Source organism: Triturus cristatus, chromosome 1_2 (genome assembly GCF_964204655.1).
Source record: "Triturus cristatus chromosome 1_2, aTriCri1.1, whole genome shotgun sequence".
Classification (NCBI taxonomy): Eukaryota; Metazoa; Chordata; class Amphibia; order Caudata; family Salamandridae; genus Triturus; species Triturus cristatus.
In genome coordinates, this window is record NC_140580.1 from 20,233,974 (window position 1) to 20,258,585 (window position 24,612).

Genomic DNA, 24,612 nt, shown 5'->3' on the forward strand with positions numbered 1-24,612 from the left:
ACTACCTCACTCTCTATCTACCTCACTCTCTATCTCACTACCTCACTCTCTATCTACCTCACTCTCTATCTACCTCACTCTCTATCTACCTCACTCTCTCTCACTACCTCACTCTCTATTTCAATACCTCACTCTCTCTCTCTCTATCTCACTACCTCACTCTCTCTCTGCTAATGCAATAGGTATCACATATGCAAAAAAAAGCTAATGCCAATAGAAATGACATTGCCATTTATTTAGGGATACAAAAATAATAAAAAAATGAGCAATACCAATAGCTCTACCTATAATGTTGCCGAGACCATTGCATTGTAAATGCTTGTTAAGCTTTCTTTCCACTCTAGATCTTTTCCCATTTTTGGGCAGCGTAACAAATCATAGATGTGTTTTTTACCTCCCTCTTTATCCACATATGTGTGTCAGGACTAGCATCACTAGCCCAGTCCTTGGCAAAGTCCCTGAAAGAAATTCAGTGACCACAATCCTTATTTACGTGTATGATTTCCCCAAAGTAATTTATTCTGAATCATTTCTCCAGTTAAATAAGGTGGCTGCTCCTTTTGACACTTATGTCACTAGGCACATTTAATGTAGCTGCATTCTGTTGTATTAGGATATGTTAGTGCTTTGTCTGAAGCAGCTCAAGTTAGAATCAATTGCTACTGGGCAGAGATATTGCTTAGCCTCATCCCATTCCTTGCCGTCAAAGTGCCCCAGATCAGTTGCACACCTGTGTCGCAGTCCTCGTGATGGCTGGCAAATTAAGAACGATGGCTCTATATGCCTCAAACTGCCACTTTCTGAATGTAGTCTATTTTTATTGGGGTGGGGAATGGTCTGTTATTTTCTCAGTCAGTCCCCTCATCTTTTGGTGTATATTTTACGTGTGAGCAGTTAAGTAATTCCGATAAAGCTAAACGAACTACTTCTGTAGTTTCGAAAACATTTACAGGCCGATAGTATCTCATGTGTCCCTAATTTAGCCGTCACAGTAAGATAATACGTTTTGAAGTTTTTGGCATTTGCCACTGTCTTTCAGGATATACTGCTCCAGAAAGAGGTTGCCTTAGTAGTTATCACCGAGCATTTTATTAGTTTTCAAACATTTTCCAGGCCATGGTGATGTCTTACCTTCCTCAGGTTACACTGGCGAGCCTGGGGGGGGGGGGGGGGGGGGGGGGGGGGGTCTGCATTATGAAAAGTTACCACAGGCTTTGTTCCTTCAAAGATAAATGGCAGATTACTAGATCCACCATCTCTTCAGATGAAGCAGCTTTACTGTTTAATCTTTTGGTGCAGCTCTGGTTCTGAATGACTTAGTCTTTTTGCATTTGTTGCATTAAACCTTACTGATTGTCTTGAGAATGCATTGTCCCATTGGGATATTGGCATTATTTTTAATAAAGTGAACATTTTGGGCTGGGTAGTTAGAGTTCCATCAGACTGTTAATGTGGCAAGGAGACTCGTGTTTTTAGGTCTCGCCTGGCTATCGCGTAAGCTATCGCGTAAGCGATCGCTCAGCGAGACTTATGTAGGGGCTTCAGAAAATGCTCCCAAAGGCTTCCCAGGCGGATCGGGTGGCGGTTATGTGCACAACCACGCGCATTCCATTTGCCACCAGCTACTTCCTGCGCGTGCGCCGCCTCACGCATTCAGAGAGATTTAGTAAGGGGCACAAGACCTCAGGAAGGCAGTTTATGGCCAGTGCATGTGAGGCATTCAAGCGCGAAGCTGGCATCTGGCATCGGACTTGAAAGCAGCAGACTGCTTTCGCCAGCGCGCCCTGTGCCTCACTTCCTGCATCCCCTCTTACAACAATTAACTTTCGTTATAACTCACACCCCATATGCTCGTTCCCTCCCACCCTTCCTTTGATGTCCGCTTTTCTTGTTGTTTACAAACCACGCCACACACTGCCGCACACTGCTGCACGCCGCACACTACCGCACGCCACACACTGCTGTGCACACTGCTGCATTACACACTGCTGCATTACACACTGCTGCACGCCTCACACTGCTGCACGCCTCACACTGATGCACGCCTCACACTGATGCACGCCTCTCACAATGCTGCACGCCACACAATGCTGCACGCCACACAAGGCTGCACACCACACACTGCTGCATGCCGCTGCACGCCGCACACTGCTGCACGCCGCACACTGCTGCACGCCGCACACTGCTGCATGCCACACACTGCTACACGAAACACTGCTGCACGCCGCACACTGCCGCACGCCGCACACTGCTGCAAGCCACAGTGCTGCACACTGCTGCATTACTCGCTGCACGTCACACACGACTGGGCGCCGCGCACTGCTGGGCGCCGCGCACTGCTGGGCGCCGCGCACTGCTGGGCGCCGCGCACTGCTGGGCGCCGCGCACTGCTGGGCGCCGCGCACTGCTGGGCGCCGCACACTGCTGCACGCCGCACACTGCTGCACGAAACACTGCTGCACGCCACAGTGCTGCATTACTCGCTGCCGCACACTGCTGCACCCGTGCACTGCTGCACGTCGCACTGCTGCACGTCGCACTGCTGCACGTCGCACTGCTGCACGTCGCACTGCTGCACGCCGCACACTGCTGCACGCCACACACCGCTGCACGCCACACACTGCTGCACGCCACACACTACCGCGCACACTGCTGCATTACACACTGCTGCACGCCTCACACTGCTGCACGCCTCTCACTGCTGCACGCCTCTCACTGCTGCACGCCTCTCACTGCTGCACGCCTCTCACTGCTGCACGCCTCTCACTGCTGCACGCAGCACACTGCTGCACGCCTCTCACTGCTGCACGCAGCACACTGCTGCACGCCGCACTGCTGCACGCCGCACTGCTGCACGCCGCACTGCTGCACGCCGCACACTGCTACACAAAACACTGCTGCACGCCACAGTGCTGCACACTGCTGCATTACTCGCTGCTGCACACTGCTGCACGCCGCACACTGCTGCACGCCACACACTGCTGCACGCCACACACTGCTGCATTACACACTGCTGCACGCCGCCCACTGCTGCACGCCACACACTGCTGCACGCCACACACTACCGCGCACACTGCTGCATTACACACTGCTGCACGCCTCTCACTGCTGCATGCCGCACACTGCTGCATTACTCACTGCTGCACGCCGCACACTGCTGCATTACTCACTGCTGCACGCCGCACTGCTGCACGCCGCACACTGCTACACGAAACACTGCTGCACGCCACAGTGCTGCACACTGCTGCACGCTGCACACTGCTGCACGCCGCTGCACGCCTCCCACTGCTGCACGCCTCCCACTGCTGCACGCCTCCCACTGCAGCACGCCTCCCACTGCAGCACGCCGCACACAATGCTGCACGCCACACAATGCTGCACGCCACACTGCTGCATGCCGCTGTACACCACAAATTGCTGCATGCCGCACACTGCTGCATGCCGCACACTGCTGCATGCCGCACACTGCTGCACGCCGCTGCACGCCACACACTGCTGCACGCCACACACTGCTGCACACTGCTGCATTACTCACTGCTGCACGCCACTGCTGCACGCTTCACACTGCTGCACGCTTCACACTGCTGCACGCTTCACACTGCTGCACGCCTCACATTGCTGCACGCCTCACACTGCTGCACGCCTCACACTGCTGCACGCCTCACACTGCTGCACGCCTCACACTGCTGCACGCCTCACACTGCTGCACGCCACACATTGCCGCACACTGCTGCATTACTCACTGCTTTATTACTCACTGCTGCACGCCTCACACTTCTGCACGCCTCACACTGCTGCATGCCGCACACTGCTGCATGCCGCACATTGCTGCACGCCGCAGTGCTGCACGCCGCACACTGCTGCAGGCCACACTGCTGCACGCCACACTGCTGCACACTGCTGCATTACTCACTGCTGCATGCTACATGACTCTGCTGCACGCCACACTCTGCTGCACGCCGCACTCTGCTGCACGCCGCTGCACGCCACACTGCTGCATGCCTCACACTGCTGCATGCCTCACACTGCTGCATGCCTCACACTGCTGCATGCCTCACACTGCTGCATGCCTCACACTACTGCATGAAACACTGCTGCACGAAACACTGCTGCACGAAACACTGCTGAACGCCGCACACTGCTGCATTACTCGCTGCTGCATGCTGCACGACACTGCTGCACGCCGCACACTGCCTCAGGAAGGCAGTTTATGGCCAGTGCATGTGAGGCATTCAAGCGCGAAGCTGGCATCTGGCATCGGACTTGAAAGCAGCAGACTGCTTTCGCCAGCGCGCCCTGTGCCTCACTTCCTGCATCCCCTCTTACAACAATTAACTTTCGTTATAACTCGCACCCCATATGCTCGTTCCCTCCCACCCTTCCTTTGATGTCCGCTTTTCTTGTTGTTTACAAACCACGCCACACACTGCCGCACACTGCCGCACGCCGCACACTGCCGCACGCCGCACACTGCTGCACGCCGCACACTACCGCACGCCACACACTGCTGTGCACACTGCTGCATTACACACTGCTGCATTACACACTGCTGCACGCCGCACACTGCTGCACGCCTCGCACTGATGCACGCCTCACACTGATGCACGCCTCTCAGAATGCTGCACGCCACACAATGCTGCACACCACACACTGCTGCATGCCGCTGCACGCCGCACACTGCTGCACGCCGCACACTGCTGCACGCCGCACACTGCTGCATGCCACACACTGCTACACGAAACACTGCTGCACGCCGCACACTGCTGCAAGCCACAGTGCTGCACACTGCTGCATTACTCGCTGCACGTCACACACGACTGGACGCCGCGCACTGCTGGGCGCCGCGCACTGCTGGGCGCCGCGCACTGCTGGGCGCCTCTCACTGCTGCACGCCTCTCACTGCTGCACGCCTCTCACTGCTGCACGCCTCTCACTGCTGCACGCCTCTCACTGCTGCACGCCTCACTGCTGCACGCCTCTCACTGCTGCACGCCTCTCACTGCTGCACGCCTCTCACTGCTGCACGCCTCTCACTGCTGCACGCCTCTCACTGCTGCATGCAGCACACTGCTGCACGCCGCACTGCTGCACGCCGCACTGCTGCACGCCGCACTGCTGCACGCCGCACACTGCTACACAAAACACTGCTGCACGCCACAGTGCTGCACACTGCTGCATTACTCGCTGCTGCACACTGCTGCACGCCGCACACTGCTGCACGCCACACACTGCTGCACGCCACACACTGCTGCATTACACACACTACCGCGCACACTGCTGCATTACACACTGCTGCACGCCTCTCACTGCTGCACGCCGCACACTGCTGCATTACTCACTGCTGCACGCCGCACACTGCTGCATTACTCACTGCTGCACGCAGCACACTGCTGCACGCCGCACTGCTGCACGCCGCACTGCTGCACGCCGCACACTGCTACACGAAACACTGCTGCACGCCGCACACTGCTGCACGCCGCACACTGCTGCACGCCGCACACTGCTGCACGCCTCACTGCTGCACGCCTCACTGCTGCACGCCTCACACTGCTGCACGCCTCCCACTGCTGCACGCCTCCCACTGCTGCACGCCTCCCACTGCTGCACGCCTCCCACTGCTGCACGCCGCACACAATGCTGCACGCCACACATTGCTGCACGCCGCACACTGCTGCACGCCGCACACTGCTGCACGCCGCACACTGCTGCACGCCGCACACTGCTGCATGCCGCACACTGCTGCACGCCGCTGCACGCCACACACTGCTGCACGCCACACACTGCTGCACACTGCTGCATTACTCACTGCTGCATGCTGCACGCTTCACACTGCTGCACGCTTCACACTGCTGCACGCTTCACACTGCTGCACGCTTCACACTGCTGCACGCTTCACACTGCTGCACGCCTCACACTGCTGCACGCCTCACACTGCTGCACGCCTCACACTGCTGCTCGCCTCACACTGCTGCACGCCTCACACTGCTGCACGCCACACATTGCCGCACACTGCTGCATTACTCACTGCTTTATTACTCACTGCTGCACGCCTCACACTTCTGCACGCCTCACACTGCTGCACGCCTCACACTGCTGCACGCCGCACATTGCTGCACGCCGCAGTGCTGCACGCCGCACACTGCTGCAGGCCACACTGCTGCACGCCACACTGCTGCACACTGCTGCATTACTCACTGCTGCATGCTACATGACTCTGCTGCACGCCGCACTCTGCTGCACGCCGCACTCTGCTGCACGCCGCTGCACGCCACACTGCTGCATGCCTCACACTGCTGCATGCCTCACACTGCTGCATGCCTCACACTGCTGCATGCCTCACACTGCTGCATGCCTCACACTGCTGCATGCCTCACACTACTGCATGAAACATTGCTGCACGAAACACTGCTGCACGCCGCACACTGCTGCATTACTCGCTGCTGCATGCTGCACGACACTGCTGCACGCCGCACCCTGCTGCACGCCGCACCCTGCTGCACGCCGCACCCTGCTGCACGCCGCACACTGCTGCACGCCTCACTGCTGCACGCCTCACACTGCTGCACGCCACACACTGCTGCACGCCACACACTGCTGCACGCCTCACACTGCTGCACGCCTCACACTGCTGCACGCCTCACACTGCTGCACGCCTCACACTGCTGCATTACACACTGCTGCATTACACACTGCTGCATTACACACTGCTGCATTACACACTGCTGCATTACACACTGCTGCATTACACACTGCTGCATTACACACTGCTGCATTACACACTGCTGCACGCCGCACACTGCTGCACGCCGCACACTGCTGCACGCCGCACACTGCTGCACGCCGCACACTGCTGCACGCCGCACACTGCTGCACGCCGCACACACTGCTGCATTACTTGCTGCTGCATGACACTGCTGCACGCAGCACACTGCTGCACGCAGCACACTGCTGCACGCCGCACACTGCTGCACGCCGCTTCACGCCACAGTGCTGCATGCCTCACACTGCTACATGAAACACTGCTGCACGCCGCACACTGCTGCTCACCAGTGCTGCACGCCTCACACTGCTGCACGCCTCACACTGCTGCACGCCTCACACTGCTGCACTACACACTGCTGCACTACACACTGCTGCACTACACACTGCTGCACTACACACTGCTGCACTACACACTGCTGCAGTACACATTGCTGCAGTACACATTGCTGCAGTACACATTGCTGCACACTGCTGCAGTACACACTGCTGCACGCCTCACACTGCTGCACGCCTCACACTGCTGCACGCCGCTCACTGCTGCATTACTCACTGCTGCACGCCGCACACTGCTGCACACCGCACACTGCTGCACGAAACACTGCTGCACACCGCACACTGCTGCACTACTTGCTGCTGCACGACACTGCTGCACGCAGCACACTGCTGCACGCAGCACACTGCTGCACACAGCACACTGCTGCATTACTCGCTGCTGCACGCCGCACACTGCTGCACGCCACACAGTGCTGCACGCCTCACACTGCTGCACGAAACACTGCTGCACGCCGCACACTGACACTGCTGCACGCTGCACACTGACACTGCTGCACACTGACACTGCTGCACACTGACACTGCTGCACACTGACACTGCTGCACGCCGCACACTGCTGCACGCCGCACACTGCTGCACGCCGCACACTGCTGCACGCCGCACACTGCTGCACGCCGCACACTGCTGCACGCCGCACACTGCTGCACGCCGCACACTGCTGCACGCCACACACTGCTGCACTCCACACACTGCTGCACTCCACTGTGAGACCGGCCTCGTGGCGTGGGCCCTCCCGACCAGCAAGCTACCCTGCAACCGCCCCGATCCTCGATGTCACAGACTTCCGGCTCCCCCATGGCCCAACATCCCAAGGGCCAGCCAGATCCCCAACACGCATGCCCTGCCGAGGGAGAGCGAAACCCCCCAAGCCAGACCGAGAGGCGCCGACCCTGTCACACCTCTGGTCTCTTCCCCGAGGGAGGTTTCGATCGACCACCAGGCCCCCGGTGAGCGGGCGCCTCGCCTGCTGGGTGTCTGGAGTCCCTCCCGGACCCACCTGAACAGATCAAAGGGCCGAGCGACAGGAAATCCCGACACACTGCCCCCAGGCACCAGGCCCCTCTCCGAGAGGGCTCCGGACTTCAAGGAGGAGGGGGGAGTATAACAAGGGGTGCTGAAGGGACGGGAGCTAGAGAAAAACCTGGACTGACGAGAGCCTGCGGACCTGGTCGCGGCTCGATCGCTCCCCGAACCGAACAACTCTGAACCATCTGAGCCCTGATGACGCTGTCGCGGCTCCCCGAACTCTGAACCATCTGAGCCCTGCTGACGCCGTCGCGGCTCCCCGAACTACGAACCTCCGGTGCCTGCTGAGTGACTCGCGGCCCGCTCCTCCCAGAGAATCGGCAAAGAGTACCGAGAGAAGCAACATCCCCTCAGCTCGAGGATTGAGAGCTGGGCGCCGGATCCTCCGCAGAGACACTGATTCAAAGACTGCCCCGCTACCCCTTACCCCTCATCCCGAGATCGCTACCGCTTGTGGCACTAATTCTGCACCCGCCTTCCGGATCATAAAGATCCCTGACCACTAACGATAAAGTCTATTGTCTTGCAAAGAATTACTGTGTGGTGTCCCTCTATCCGAAGAGAGTAAGCGCAGCGTGTGCGATCCTAGGTACGAGATCCTTGCAGGAAGGGCCTCCCCGCTCTTGCTCGGCTTAACTCTGGGAAAGGTGGGCCTCCGGGTGGTCGGGAACGTATTCCACAGCCTCCCCGGGGAACGCCTTCCAACATTTGGTGGCAGGCGACGGGATCCGAGCCAACACCTAGAGATCGTGCAGTAGACGGCTAACGCACTACCAAGAAGAAATGGAAGGAGAAACCTCCCTAGGTGCCGCAGGCACCAACCCGAGCACGACATTCCGAGAGGACCAGTTGAAATCTTATACGCACGGAGAACTGAAACAATTTTGCAAAGACCTTGGAATCGCTACCACCGGACTAAGCACGAAAGAGGACTTCCAGGGAGCATTAAAAACCTGGGTCGAGGCGGGAACTCCCCGGACACAAACAGAAAGAGAGCCTCCTAACGAACCACAAAGCACCCAGGGGAGGAACGGCACCCCCGAGGGGGGCCTATCCCCAGAGGAACTAGCGGACCGAGAAAGAGGTCGCAACCACGAACTAGAACTAGCAAAATTAAAAATCGAAGGAGAGCTAAAACTGGCCGAAAAGAAGCTGGCGGTAGAACAGTTACGCCTACAAGGAGAACTCGAGGAAAAGAAACGACAAAGAGAACACAAAGAAAGAAAACTCCAACTGGAGCACGAACGTGGCCTGAAAGAGATCGAGCTCAAGGCTAAGAATGCGGAGGCCAGACCCTCGGAAACCCAACCCCTCTCCTCCACCGTGGAACCAAAGGTCCACATCCCCAAAGATGTGGTGAAGGAATACTATAAGAACGACGACATCCAGCAATGGTTCAAAGCCTACGAAGTCGCCATGACCTCCCACCGAGTCCCGCAGAAAGACTGGGGGGCTGGGCTGTGGGGCCGGTTCCTGAGCGAGGGGAGAGATACCCTGCTGGACCTGCCCTCCACGGTGATGAACTCCTACAGTCACATGAAAGAGGCCCTAGTAGCCAGATATGGGCTCACCCTTGAAATGTACCGACAACGGTTTAGAGACTGCAAGAAGATACCCGGTACCACCTGGGTGGAGTACGTGAACTTTTACAGCCGGGCCTTGGACGGGTGGATCAAGGGCAGCAAGGTCTCCACCTTAGAGGAGCTGTTCGAACTAATCGCATGGGAACACTTGTCCGCTAATTGCTTTGTAGAGCTGCGCCAGCACCTCCTGGACAGCAAACTCACAGACCCTCAAACTGGCCGTCGAGGCTGACCGGTGGGTAAACACCCGGGCCTCCCGGGGTCCCGTGGGAGACTACGGTCGCCACAGTCAAGGACCCCCCAGCCAAAGGGGCGGAGGGAATCAAGGCCGGCCAAGGCAACTCCCGGGGGGATCCCCGCTCAGCCCCCCCAGAGGACAACCTCCGCCCTTTCCAGCTCCACCTCCGGCCAGCACCGGGCCACCGGGGAGGCCGGGGCCCCGAGTGAGGATCACCTGTTTCCGCTGCCAACAGACCGGACACTACGCCAGCGACCCTCAATGTCCCATGTACCAGCGAACCGCCACCACCCCGCCGGCTCGACAAATGGCCTCCGTAGCCCTGGGGGAAGAGATGGAAGACTCCGAAGAATGGGAACCAGCCGCCATGGCCTTGGTCTCCCTAGGGGACCGGGAGATGGTCCCCGGAACGTCCCTACCCGCCAACACGAAGAAGTACCGACAGACACCGCGTCGAGGGCCTCCGGGACACGGGGGCGAGTGTCACGGCGGTTCATTGTCACCTGGTCTCCGAAGATCAGATCCTGCCCGGCGCCTTTTGTCCCGTCATCACCAGACAATTCCGAGAGCCTCTGCCGGATGGCCCTAGTTCCCTTCGAATGGGGGGGGAGTCACTGGCAAGTTAAAAGTGGCGGTCCGAACCTCCCAGCCCGTGGACTGCCTCCTGGGCAACGACCTTGAGAATTCCCCGTGGGGACAAGTGGAACGAAGAGCTCATCTCGAGATGATGGGCCTACCCGAATGGGTATGCGCCACCACGCGCTCGATGACTCTCCGAGTGCCTTCCTCTGAGGGGGGGGGGGCCTTGCCGCGGAGCACCGCCACCATCCCAGAGGTCCAGGATGCGCCACCCGAGGCCAACGACCCCCTTCCGGACGAAGCGACCGTTCCCGACGAGGGGTCCGTGCCTTCTGACCCAGAGCTCGGGGACCTGCCGGAAATGGCCCAGTGGCACTGCGAAGGAGGCCCCTCCCGAGAAGAATTCTGCCAAGAACAATCCACCTGCCCTTCCCTCATTGGACCCCGACAACAGGCCGAGGCCCAAGCAGCAGGCGACCGGACCGGCACCGACTGGGTATACTGGGAAAACTGCCTCCTGTACAGCGAACAGAAGTCGGCCGAGTTGGGATCGGCCCTACTACTGGTGGTACCCCGGCGCTTCCGAAGTCTCCTCCTGGGCCTGGCCCATGATGTACCCCTGGCCGGACACTTAGGCCAAGATAAGACCTACCAGCGACTCGTCACCCACTTCTATTGGCCCAAGATGCGGGCGAATGTGGAGGCCCACTGCAAGTCCTGCCTCACGTGCCAGGACAGCGGAAAGAGTGGGGGGAAGCGCAAGGCTCCGCTACAACCCTTTCCCGTCGTCAGTACCCCTTTTGAGCGGGTAGGAATCGACATCGTGGGACCGCTGGACCCCAAGACCGCCCAGTGCCACCGGTTCATCCTCGTCCTGGTGGACCATGCCACCCGCTACCCCGAAGCCATCCCCCTCCGCACCGTGACGGCCCCCGTGGTAGGCCGGGCCTTGATGGGGATCTTATCCCGCGTGGGGTTCCTCCGCGAAGTCGTGAGTGATCGGTGTACGAACTTTATCTCCAGATACATGAGGTCCCTCTGGCAGCAGTGCGGAGTATCGTACAAGTTCACCACCCCGTACCACCCCCAAGGGAATGGCCTAGTCGAGCGCTTCAACAGGACACTGAAAGGAATGATCATGGGCCTCGAAGAACCTCTACGCCGGAGATGGGACGTCCTCCTCCCCTGCCTCCTGTTCGCCTACCGGGAGGTTCCACAAAAATCCCTGGGGTTCAGCCCATTCGAACTGCTATATGGACACCCTGTCCGGGGACCCCTGAGCCTGGTCAAGGAGGGTTGGGAAACGACTCTCCGGGGGACCCCTCCGGATGTGTTCCGATACAGCTTGGTGCTCCGCAACCAGACCCGGAAATTCCGAGAACTCGCAGAGGCGAACCTCGAGGCGAGCCAGGAAGAGATGAAGCGCTGGTATGACCAGAATGCTACGCTGGTCGAGTTCCAGCCGGGCCAACAAGTCTGGGTCATGGCCCCGGTGAAACCCTGCGCCCTCCAAGATAAATGGACTGGACCCTTCAAGGTGGTCGAGCGGAAGAGCCAAGTCACCTATCTCGTCGATGTGCAGTCCCCGCGGAACCCCCTCCGGGTTCTCCACGTGAACCGCCTCAAACCCCACTTTGTAAGGACGGAGTTGTTTACTCCTGGCCACAGACGATGGGGCCGAAGAAGATACCGAGCCCCTTCCAGACCCCCTGGGGGCGAAAGAGACCGATGGTTCCGTGGAGGGGGTGAGACTATCAACCGCCCTCACAGCCCAACAGTCCGACGATTGCCGCCAGCTACTAAGGCAGTTCGCGGACCTCTTCTCCCTAACCCCTGGGGTCACCAATGGGTGTGTCCACGACGTGAACACCGGCGACAGCCCGCCAGTGAGACACCGGGCCTACCGGGTCCCTGATCGGGTCCAAACCTGCATCCAGACCGAGGTAGCGAAGATGCTGGCCCTCGGGGTGATTGAACCCTCCGACAGCCCCTGGGCCAGCCCGGTAGTCCTGGTCCCGAAAGCGGCGGCCCCTGGTGTCGCCCCCGAGCTGAGATTCTGTGTGGAATACCGAGGACTCCATGCGGTCACCCGAGCGGACGCTCAACCTATCCCCCGCGCAGACGAGCTCATTGACCGCCTCGGGGCCGCTCGCTACCTCAGCACCTTCGACCTAACCTGTGGATACTGGCAGATTGCCCTCACCGAGGGAGCCAAGGAGCGCTCCGCCTTCTCCACCCCGGATGGGCACTACCGCTTTAGGGTGATGCCGTTTGGAATGAAGAATGCCCTGGCCACCTTCCAGCGGCTGGTGAACAGGGTCCTGTCCGGACTAGAGGGGTTCAGCGCAGCATACCTCGACGATATAGCGGTATTCAGCTCCCAATGGACCGAGCACCTCCAGCACCTCCGACAAGTCCTGCTGGCTCTGCGCCGGGCCGGCCTCCCCATCAAAGCCAGCAAATGTCAAATTGGGCACAGCTCCGTAACCTATCTGGGGCACCAGGTGGGAAGCAGACAGGTCGCCCCCCTCCAGCCAAAGATTGACGCCATCTTGTCCTGGGAACCCCCCACGACACAGACGGAAGTCCGGGCCTTCCTGGGCCTCACCGGGTACTACCGGAGGTTTATTAAGAACTATGGCAGCATCGCAGGCCCCCTTACAGAGCTAACCTCCAAAAGACACCCCAAGAAAGTACAATGGACTCCCCCCTGCCAGAAAGCGTTGGACGCCCTAAAAGCCGCTATGTGTACGGCTCCGGTGCTTAAGGCCCCGACTACCCCCAGGAGTTTGTGGTCCAGACGGACGCCTCGGAACACGGCATCGGGGCAGTCCTCTCCCAGTTCAACGACAAAGGTATAGATCAGCCCATAGCCTTCATCAGCCGAAGGTTGCTGCCCCGAGAACAGCGGTGGAGCCCAATTGAAAGAGAGACCTTCGCAGTAGTCTGGGCCCTCATAAAGCTACGGCCCTACCTGTTCGGAACACACTTCCAAGTACAAACAGATCACCGACCCTTACGGTGGTTGATGCAGATGCGAGGGGAAAACCCCAAGCTGCTACGCTGGTCCATCTCCCTCCAGGGGATGGATTTCACTGTGGAACATCGCCCCGGGACGGACCACGCCAACGCGGACGGCCTGTCCCGATTCTTCCGCTTCAGCGAGGAGAACCCCCAAGTGGATAGGTAGTTCTCCCCGCCTTTCAGCTGGGGGGGCATGTGTGAGACCGGCCTCGTGGCGTGGGCCCTCCCGACCAGCAAGCTACCCTGCAACCGCCCCGATCCTCGATGTCACAGACTTCCGGCCCCCCATTGCCCAACATCCCAAGGGCCGGCCAGATCCCCAACACGCATGCCCGGCCGAGGGAGAGCGAAACCCCCCAAGCCAGACCGAGAGGCGCCGACCCTGTCACACCTCTGGTCTCTTCCCCGAGGGAGGTTTCGATCGACCACCAGGCCCCCGGTGAGCGGGCGCCTCGCCTGCTGGGTGTCTGGAGTCCCTCCCGGACCCACCTGAACAGATCAAAGGGCCGAGCGACAGGAAATCCCGACACACCGCCCCCAGGCCCCTCTCCGAGAGGGCTCCGGACTTCAAGGAGGAGGGGGGGGGGAGTATAACAAGGGGTGCTGAAGGGACGGGAGCTAGAGAAAAACCTGGACTGACGAGAGCCTGCGGACCTGGTCGCGGCTCGATCGCTCCCCGAACTTAAGAACTCTGAACCATCTGAGCCCTGCTGACGCTGTCGCGGCTCCCCGAACTCTGAACCATCTGAGCCCTGCTGACGCTGTCGCGGCTCCCCGAACTCTGAACCATCTGAGCCCTGCTGACGCCGTCGTGGCTCCCCGAACTACGAACCTCCGGTGCCTGCTGAGTGACTCGCGGCCCGCTCCTCCCAGAGAATCGGCAAAGAGTGCCGAGAGAAGCAACATCCCCTCAGCTCGAGGATTGAGAGCTGGGCGCCGGATCCTCCGCAGAGACACTGATTCAAAGACTGCCCCGCTACCCCTTACCCCTCATCCCGAGATCGCTGCCGCTTGTGGCACTAATTCTGCACCCGCCTTCCGGATCATAAAGATCCCTGACAACTAACGATAAAGTCTATTGTCTTGCAAAGAATTACTGTGTGGTGTCCCTCTATCCGAAGAGTAAACGCAGCGTGTGCGATCCTAGGTACGAGACCCTTCCAGGAAGGGCCTCCCCGCTCTTGCTTGGCCTAACTCTGGGAAAGGTGGGCCTCCGGGTGGTCGGGAACGTATTCCACAGCCTCCCCGGGGAACGCCTTCCAACATCCACACACTGCTTTTATGCGAGTTTATGCTTCTGACATTGTAAATGACAATGCCTTTTATTTGTTTTAAAACCAAAACATAAATAAGACATTGTAATTGTACAATGCCAATAGCTCAAACTCTTATAAATGCGAGACCTATTGCATTGCAAATGCTTGTTGCTCACTTTGTATCGTGCTGACTGCCAAAATCTCTCTGCTAAATGTGCTGCCGACAGCATAATTGTAATGCAAGTCTGACCATGTTGACTGAACGAAAGTGGTTGTGGCTGGAAAGAATCAGCTTCTAAATATCTTTCGTTGTGCTTCCGCTGTATTTTGTCCCTGTAACTGAGATGCTTGAAGAAGGCAAGGATGGTTTATAGTTAATTGGGTGAATTCAAAGGGTCATGATCTACTGATCTGTCACGAGACGAAAGGGACAGAGGTTTATATAGGTTGCCTTACAGATTAGTTTATGCAACTTCCCTCATGAAAATAGACACATTTGTGGGTGCACAGGGCTCTTGGATATCTGTATGACAGTGGTGCGCCCAAACATTGGGTAGTTTGTCACTGTATTCACCTCAAAGTCTATGAAATGTTTCTCTAGAGAACAGATTCAAAACCGCTTTTCAAAATACAATCCAAAGGAAAAGACGGACAGAAAAAGAGTTTGAGATTAGAAAAACCATGAATGTTTATTACAAAATTTCAAAGTGCAATACAGAAATAAAGTGTCACGCAGGAGTAATCTCATTGAAATGCGTGAATGTAATTTTTCATGAAAGCTTTTAGATACAGATTAATACAGGGATAAAGGCAAAATCACAAAATAGTATAAGTCTCAAATGTGCAGCAAAATCAGTAGCTAATCGAACAGCATCCCTAGAAGAATCCAACGCAATTTTGTTCTTTACCAGTTCCAAGGGTATATATACAGATTTCTTGCATAGAAATCACAGGAACTGGAAAAGTCGGCATGATTTGATCATATTGTAAAACGTCACGTTAACACTGTCAAAAACTTGGGAGTAAAAATGGATGACATGCTATCCATGTAAACTCAAGTTCAGACAGTTGCTGGCACGTGCTTTGGACTCCTGAAAATGCTCAGGAAATTTCTCTACCTGTTACCGATCCTGCATAGAAAGACGGTGGTGCAGGCTCTTGTCACCTCCAGATTGGACTATGTCAATGTCCTCTATCTGGGCCTGCCGAAGTTCCTACTGAACAGGCTTCAGATTGTTCAGAATTCAGCTGCCAGAGCAGTCCTCAAGTTAGGGACCAGAGAACGGATTTCTCACCATCTGAAGAAACTTCACTGGTGTGAGACCGGCCTCGTGGCGTGGGCCCTCCCGACCAGCAAGCCACCCTGCAACCGCACCGATCCTCGATGTCACAGACTTCCGGCCACCATGGCCCAACATCCCGATGGCCGGCCAGACCCCAACACGCATGCCCGGCCGAGGGAGAGAGAAACCCCCCAAGCCAGACCGAGAGGCGCCGACCCTGTCACACCTCTGGTCTCTTCCCCAAGGAAGGTTTCGATCGGCCACCAGGCCCCCGGTGAGCGGCCGCCTCGCCTGCTGGGTTTCTGGAGTCCCTCCGGGCCCACCTGAACAGATCAAAGGTCCGAGCGACAGGAAGCCCCGACACACCGCCCCCAGGCACCAAGACCCCTCTCGGCGAGGACTCCGGTCTTCAAAGAGGAGGGGAAGTATAACCAGGGGTGCGGAAGGGACGGGAGGCAGAGAAGACCTGGACTGACGAGAGCCTGCTGACCTGGTCGCGGCTCGATCGCTCCCCGAACCGTAGAACGCTACCCGAACTCTGAACCATCTGAGCCCTGCTGTCGCGGCTCCCCGAACTCTGAACCCTCTGAGCCCTGCTGACGCTGTCGCGGCTCCCCGAACTCTGAACCATCTGAGCCCTGCTGACGCTGTCGCGGCTCCCCGAACTCCGAACCACCTGTGCCTGCTGAGTGACTCGCGGCACTCTCCTCCAAGGGAATCGGCAGAGATTGCCGAGAGAAGCAACATCCCCCCAGCTCGAGGATTGAGAGCTGTGCGCAGGATACTCCGCCGAGACACTGACTGAAGGACTGTCCCGCTACCCCCATACCCCCATCACGAGATCGCCGCCGCTTGTGGTACGAATTCCATACCTACCTTCTGGATCATAAAGATCCCTTACAACTAACGATAAAGTATACTGTCTTACGAAGAACTACTGTGTGGTGTCCCTCTGTCAAGAGTACAAGCGCAGCGTGTGCGATCCTAGGTGCGAGACCCTTCCAGGAAGGGCTTCCCCGCTCTTGCTCGGCCTAACTCTGGGAGAGGTGGGTCCCGGGGTGGTCAGGAACGCATTCCGAAGCCTCCCCGGTGAACGCCTTCTAACAACTGGCAACCGGTTCAGTCCAGAATTCTCTTCAAAACCCTAGTTCTTTCTTTTAAAGCACTTCATGGGCTGAGGGCTCATTGTATCCAGAAAAGAATTCTCTACTATGCGCCACGCAGATCGCTTAAATCAGCACACCAACATTAAATTATGACGCCTAGCTTTTGTAGAGCTCGCTGTGTCGGTCGCTCATTTCAAGTGCAGGTTGCTCGTGCTTGGAACAGCCTGCCATTATCACTCAGGCAGGCCACGACCCTGTTGGCCTTTAGAAAACAGTTAAAAACTTGGATGTTCCAACAATTACCTTAATGAGTTAGCCCCTCTCGGTCTCTGGGTTTTAGGTCTCTCGTCTCTTCTGTCCTAGCGCCGGGTCACTCTGTCGAGTAGCTGTGTGCTCTATAAATCTTTGCTTAACATAACGTAACCCAAACCCCCTAGCATTAACCCACTACATGAATATTGATATGCCTTTTCTGACGTAATATTGTTCTAAGGTGTTAGAACAAACTAGTTACATGAACAGCAGCGAACCCTTGTGAATAAATGTAATACAACAATGTGCTGGCAGGAAGATCCTTGGAGATTGTAGCAAAAGGCTCTCCTCTCTCAAACTCTTTGAGAACGGTGTCCTAAAGAGATAAACAATCCACCTCTTGCTGCAGGTAGTTTCCAGGCAAGAAATATAAACAGAGAATATCATGATACGGCATCCACTTAGAACAAGATGGTTTGGCACTTAACTAAGGCTTAGTTACCCTGAGCCAGGAAAACACACTTAAAGACATCGTAATATGTTTTAATTGTAATAGCTCTGTCAGTATACACGTGTGAATTAAAGTGCAAAGCTACTGATATTGCTGGACACACTTTAGTTTGAACACACTCTCACTCTCCTGTCATCTTCTCTGTTCCACAAGAATAAGAAGAGTCTGGAACTTGATTAAGTGCTGGTTTGCAGTATAAAACTGCCTGAGATTTGTTTGCTGTGGGGCATTCCGCCATGTTGAAGTTGGGTTCGGAAAAGCATTTTGTTTACAGAGCTAAATTGTGGGTGTGGATGTTATATTGGGTGAGTGTGGGATCAGTCAGGGTGACATTGATCTGAAACCTACAATGTGTTTAAAGTGACTGAATTGAAACGCTATGTTCCAAGCCTGAAACTTCTGAAAGCTGACGATAAAACGACAGTAATGTTTTTAGGTAAAGCGTTTCTAAAGGTTTCATGAGTGTGGATTTTTATTGCCTTGCACGCTCTTTAAATTTGGAAAAAAAAATGTTCTCCAGTTTATAACAGGTTCCGTGTGCATGATAGAGGTTAGCTATTGCTTGGCTAGCAGATTCTTGTCATGACACTGCTTGATGTAATCATGCTTTTTTGGCTTTTTGTACCTAATCAGAATTGATGTGACTGAAGTACAAATCCTCATAATAATCATGTACTTGCTGTCAGCGATCGGAGGACCAGCTTTTTGGCATTCCATGGTAATTTCATTAATTTTACACAATTTCAATGAGATTGATTATAGAAATACAACATTGCATTACTTGTCTTCATTAAACTTTGCCATTTTTTTGGAGGTACATTTTAAGATTTTATTTTTGAGACCACTGTGGCCTGTTTTTTGATTAGTTGAAAAGAAAACATTGGCACATGAAGAATTCACAATATGTATAAAGAAATAAAGTGCCAAGTTTTTAATAAATTATGTTTATACCACAGGGAAATTTGGAAACTATTTTTGTGTTTAATTATGAGTCTATATAACTTCCCCAGGCAAACGTTCTATAGCTCTTCATGGGCCTTTCATGCATGTACCGTATCTTTTTTATCCTTGTATTAGTGGTATATGTCAGATCATGTCTAAGGAGAACATCTACTTATTTATCTTTAAATAAAAACAATCTAATTGTTAATTAATTTTCAAAATCCATCTCGTCTTCAGAATTGGACTCGGTCACTGCCTTGTTAAAATTACCAAGCCACATAATGGCAACACGTTTTGAAAACGTAACATGTTCTCCTAATAGTTTTCATTTATTTGTATGATTTTTTAAAATTCCAAAACAACATTTTTTGCATGAGTGTCCTCGACATCAGGAGACCCAACAGTCTTATTCAATAATGCAGGTTGTCAAAGACTGGTTTCTGAACTGGAGGCATCCGCCTTGTTTTCTCAACCACATCCGCTGAACATAATGCATGAATTGACTGCATGCTGGCTTCAAAGCTGTATCGGACGTTATTGGTTGCAGAGTAATTGGACATTAAAATGACAGGGACAACATTTTCGTTAAATGCTGCAATGCTTTTTAACCTACGTGTGCTCCAATATAATCTGTATGTTACCAAATGCTAACGTTATTTTTTCCTTTCCAAGTGGTATAAACCTTAACCAAAATGTCCGATAGGACATTTTCAGTATACATTCAGCTTTCCTTTGGGAAGTGCAAATCCAGCAGTACTCCCATTAGTCTTTTAGCCCAGATTGGTCTTTAAACACTGGCTTTTGAGGAACAAGGAAAGGCCAAGAAAAGGGTAGAGTGTTTTGAAGACTTGTCGTCTTGTTGTTAGAATGTATAGCTAATACTGTTTGTACAAACTTTATTCCAAAGCACCTCCGAAGTATTCAGTAACTGAAACCTAGTTTGCATGGTCAGTGTGGACGGATTAATTTCAGTTTATAAACGTACACCCTTGTATGGGTAGTATAAAATGCGGCAAACGTTGAGTTTAATTTACATACTTAAAAAAACAAAAAATGGTAAATGGCCATAAATTATAGTGCACCCAATGCAAATGTATGTATTGTAGCATTTGCTCACTTGGGTTTGGTTTTAAGACTCGAACTTCCTCAGCTCCATTCTTTCATAACCCAGTGACGGCCTTTTTCTAAAAAAAAAAAAACTGAAGCATCTGCCATGGTATCAATGGGAGAGCCTGAATGCAAACTGCCAAAAGCAAGAAACCTTCCTTTTTGCTGTCCCTTTTCTTCACCCTGGTGTCATTGTTGTTTCACTTTTACAGAGACTTGAGCCTAATTATAGGTGTCCTTTCCGGTGTTATTCATAGGGCTGCCTTTACGGAGTGCAAATTCTACATTTCTCAAGTTCAAGTAAATAGCAATTTCAGGTATTGTTTTTGATGTCTGGGGTAGGCTTCTCCACTAATACTTTTAAGGTCTCATTCTTTTTCGGAAAGGATGCTTTAGAACTATTTAAATGTGCGACTTCCAGCTACCAGGGAATCCAAAGATTTTAATGCAGTCAAAAAAAAGGTAAGTAGATATATTTAATTTGACATGCTGCTCACTCCAGGTCTTTATGTTTTTTCCCATTGCAAGATAAGTCACATTAGCATTAGCAAAAAGACTCCCTGTTGATGGGCGAACCTTTCTGTGACTGCTTCACCAGCTTTGACCATGAGGTCCAGGATGATTTAAAATTAATTCTGTTGTGCCCAAGTCTGACATCCCAGACACCAACGAGATGGAAGAATCTAATACTATTGTATTATAACCAATGTTGGGTCTTCCATGATCACAGCCCTGTAACCTTTGTAACACTGAGGTGCTCCAAGGGGGCAGTGGCTATGACATGTGCACTTCTACAAAGGCATTAATTATTACAGATATCACTGGATATTCCATACAACTTGTGGGAAGGTTTTTAAAAAAAAGTTATCCCTTTTGGATCGGTTGGTGTGGCTTGGACCCCTCAGCCTGGAACCAAAGGGGCAGTGCTGTGGTGTCAATGCTACCAACCATTGCCAGAAGTGCATTGGGCGAGTAATTAAAAGGCTCACTTCAAGGAGCACTGCTAGGACTCTGGTTGAGCAGTGCATATGGGTTCTGACTCTGTTGCCCAGATTATAGATCAATTTGCCCTCCCTTTACGTTCAACCTCTTGATTGTGGAAAATTGGCCTCCAAAACACAGGCTTAGTCGAAGACAACATTTCCTGTAAGGAGAAAAGGTTGGAGGCACAGGTAAAAAGATTAATAGAAATATATCATGAACACAGAAGCCCACAATTGGAGACTAGATAGTTCATCCTTCAAAACCAACTGACTCTGAACTTCCCTTTGTTTAACAAACTGTTTCACAAAGATTTCAATGAGGACACACATCTGAATAGAGAAGCACATTTCAACTTTCAAAAAGTCCCTATAGTAGAATACTCCAGCATTATTTAGCCAGCTGTAGGTTCAGGCACCCTTTTGGCGCCCTTTGATTGGTGTCATGGGACCTCAGATTCATTTCTTGAGATCCGTAGAACATAAAAACCCATCAGGTTGTTTTGGCTGAGCCACTGGGTCATCATTTAATTTAGGATTTTCAGTCTCCATTTCATTCTGTTCATCTTTTGGTTCAGAAATGTAAGGGCTTTTCAATACCCCCTAAAGAAAATTCCTTCTTATCAGGTTTGTATGTGGACGCATGGTCTTGGGAGCTCCGCCAGGCCAGCAGTGGCCAATTGCTCCACATTCTAAGCCTCCTTCCCTAACTCCAGCTAAATGAAATGGTATGGTTCCAATCGGCAAACTGCAGGCGCTGTGTGTGCACCCTCCTTATATCCGCTTTTACCCAGACAAGCATGTCCTTTAAACACATGCCACCTTCCTTCCGAAGTTAGTGACACTCTTTCATGTAGGCCAAAATATTACATTGCCTATTTTCTTTTCTCCTTCTTACCCTTCTAAAGAAGAGAAGAGACTCTACTGCCTGGACCCAACAATTGTCATTCTACCTTGACCGTGCCAATGAGTTCCGGGTGGGTCCCTTGCTCCGTCCATCATTTGTAGCTGTAGCACTTTTCGCCCTTAGTGGGATGGGTATGCTCAGACGTGGGTCCCTTGCTTGCTGTGCCACTGGATTCAAGCTAGCCTGGCTGATTAGGTGTGAAACCCCAAAACCGATCCCAGGATGCTCATTTCGGTCCAGTGAGGATCCGGCTTTGCAGTTTGGGCTGGATTGTTCCCATGAGGAGCAGGGTCAAGACTGATTTGCATATGTTTGGGTCCGAACTGGGTTGGCATAGTGAGCAAGAAACAATGGATTTAACCCAGATCTCTTGACTGGGGTTGAATGTTAGATTTACTTAGCATTCCGTCCATCATTTGTTGCTGTAACACTTTACATCCGTCAGGCAGCTTGTTGTAATCTGTAATGTGACACCTTAAGAACATGTGTTCTGCTGCTTTAAATGTAAGTTTCTTCTATGGTTCTAGCGTTGCTATGTTCCATGACATAGCTGCACTCTCTGGAAATGCCAGTTGTGAGCTGACTTCAATGGGATTGTCAAGATTACAACACAGCTACATGAGCATCTTTGCACACATATATCAAACACATCTGCCTGGACTGTCCGGTCTGTCATTACGGGCACTTTGCCCGTTCGGTCCAAAATAACTTTTGAGTCTTATTTGATTTCGCAGGCCCACCTCCGGGAAGGCATTGCTTGGGTATCTATTCTTAAGTAAGGAATCTGCAGCTAGAAGTCTAGATCACATAAACAAGTTACTTGCCTTCAGTAATGTCTTATCTGGTAGAGGTTCTGTCTAGCCAAAGATTCCTTACAGAACCTCCCATCGTCTCTGTGAACTGATTACAGTGTGAGGGCCACCCGTCTAATGGCCTTAATATTCACACCAGTTGTCAGTGTTCCTCATGGCTTCATGCTCCTGGCACGGAAAGTCATGAAAAGAAAGTGACGTCATCAGGCTGGGGTGGTACCTACTTAGGCCCTGCACATGCCACATCTGATGCGGCCAACAAGGAGCTGAAGGGCTCCACTTAGCGGCGCACATGGGTAGTGCTTGAAACGTTTTGGGTCTAATCTGACGCCTGAGGAATATTCTTAGGTAAAATATTTGTGGCTAGGTACAGTCTCTACCAGGTTAGGCATTACAGAAGGTAAGTAACTTGTTCTATAAGCATTTCTGCCAGTTTCCCACAGTTTAGGAACCCCTTCCAGATTTAGATCTGAATGTTTATTTTGTTCTGGTTTATAAGATATTTGTCATTGGCAGCTAGTGAAATTGAATCGGTGACATGGAGTACTGCATTTTTGTTTGCATTGAACTCAGCTATATTGCCAGTGAGTTCTGTAAAAGCAATCCCAGACCAGTTGCCGCCTTATTGGGCCTTCTAAGTGAGGTGCGGCTTGAGTCTTCTGGCACAGTTAGCTTTTCCCTCAGACTTTGGGAGTTCCTCCAAGTTTGGGGAGTCTTCATTAGAAAAAAAAAGACGTGATGGGTGGACTACTTGGATCTGCAGTCATTATTTTTTGGCCACTGTCACTCCAGAAAGAGACCAGCTGTAGCCAACAGTAGCTGAGATTTAGTTAAGCATTTAGACCATTACTTTTTTTCTTCTTCTTAGATACACCGCAAGTAAGAGAAGCGTGCCCAGTTGTGGACTCCCAGCTCACTGCTTCCTTGGACTGAAGCTGCTCCTCACCTTTAAAACCCAACCAGGTTTGGGATTTCCTGTGAGCCCTCCTAGAGGGGACTCAAACTTGCATTCAACATGGACTGTTCCTGTTGGAGTAGGTCCAAGTCTGATTTGGCTAGTCCTTATCTGGAGTGGCAGAGGAGGTATAAATAATCTAGACTGGAATGCGGCCTGAGTTATTCAAAACCAGTGGCTAAGCTTAAGTCCAGAATTCCACCCATAACCTGTTTTGTTTATAAATACCCAGGCAGCATCGGTGTACATCTAAAACACATGGGATGCGGGTGTGGAATCTGGCCACTGGGCAGGCCAAGCATGTGCTAAGGCATTACTGTTGCTGCTTTGGCAGGTGCACTGGTCCATTCCCTTAAGTCTTCGAGCTGTGTAAAAGAAATGGGCTTAAGGATCTGGAGTAGAGATGTTACTTAACGGAGTAACGTTTTTTGATTCTTAGTCCCAGGTAGTGTAGTTCTTCACGACCGATTTATTGTATTGGAAAGCCCTATGCCTTCGATTTTGTCATTAACTGTTTGCATTTTTTCTGTCATAGCAGCATCCGCACAATGATTTATGCTTTGCCTTGATTCATAATGCTTGACTGTCTTTTTTCTTTGTGATGTTTATAATCCATAAAACGTTTTTCCTTAACAATAAAAATTAGTGTAATTACTTGACATGCAATCCTATAGTCCAGTTAATGTCAGGTAACGTATGCATTTCTTTAAAAAAATTATTACGTTGATATGTGACTTTTAATCAACATTCCACTTTTCTTTGTTAGACTGGTATTTACACTTTATTACAACGGGAACAAACATAGAGAGAGTTGAAGAACCTAATTTGTATCACTTCAAAAAAAACAAATCTATCAAACTGTGATGGAAGGTAATGTTTTAGTTCATGATCACCCACTGAACTAGAAAGACGTCGTCTTGTGCTCTCCCGTATGGAAGTTTACAAGTGGGAGGCTT

General features: G+C 52.9%; 1 protein-coding gene across 6 annotated transcripts in view; it reads left to right on the forward strand.

Annotated features, from left to right (window-relative positions):
- Positions 1-24,612, forward strand: part of CEPT1 (choline/ethanolamine phosphotransferase 1) — a 475,568-nt gene that overhangs the window by 309,061 nt on the left and 141,895 nt on the right. For 3 of the 6 annotated variants that reach the window (XM_085600148.1, XM_085600169.1, XM_085600161.1), the window contains one exon: positions 18,587-18,671. The exons of the other annotated variants lie outside the window; for them this stretch is intronic. In XM_085600148.1, coding sequence (XP_085456274.1) covers positions 18,587-18,671 — 85 coding nt within the window. The remainder of the gene's footprint in view (positions 1-18,586; positions 18,672-24,612) is intronic. 6 annotated transcript variants of the gene reach the window in all.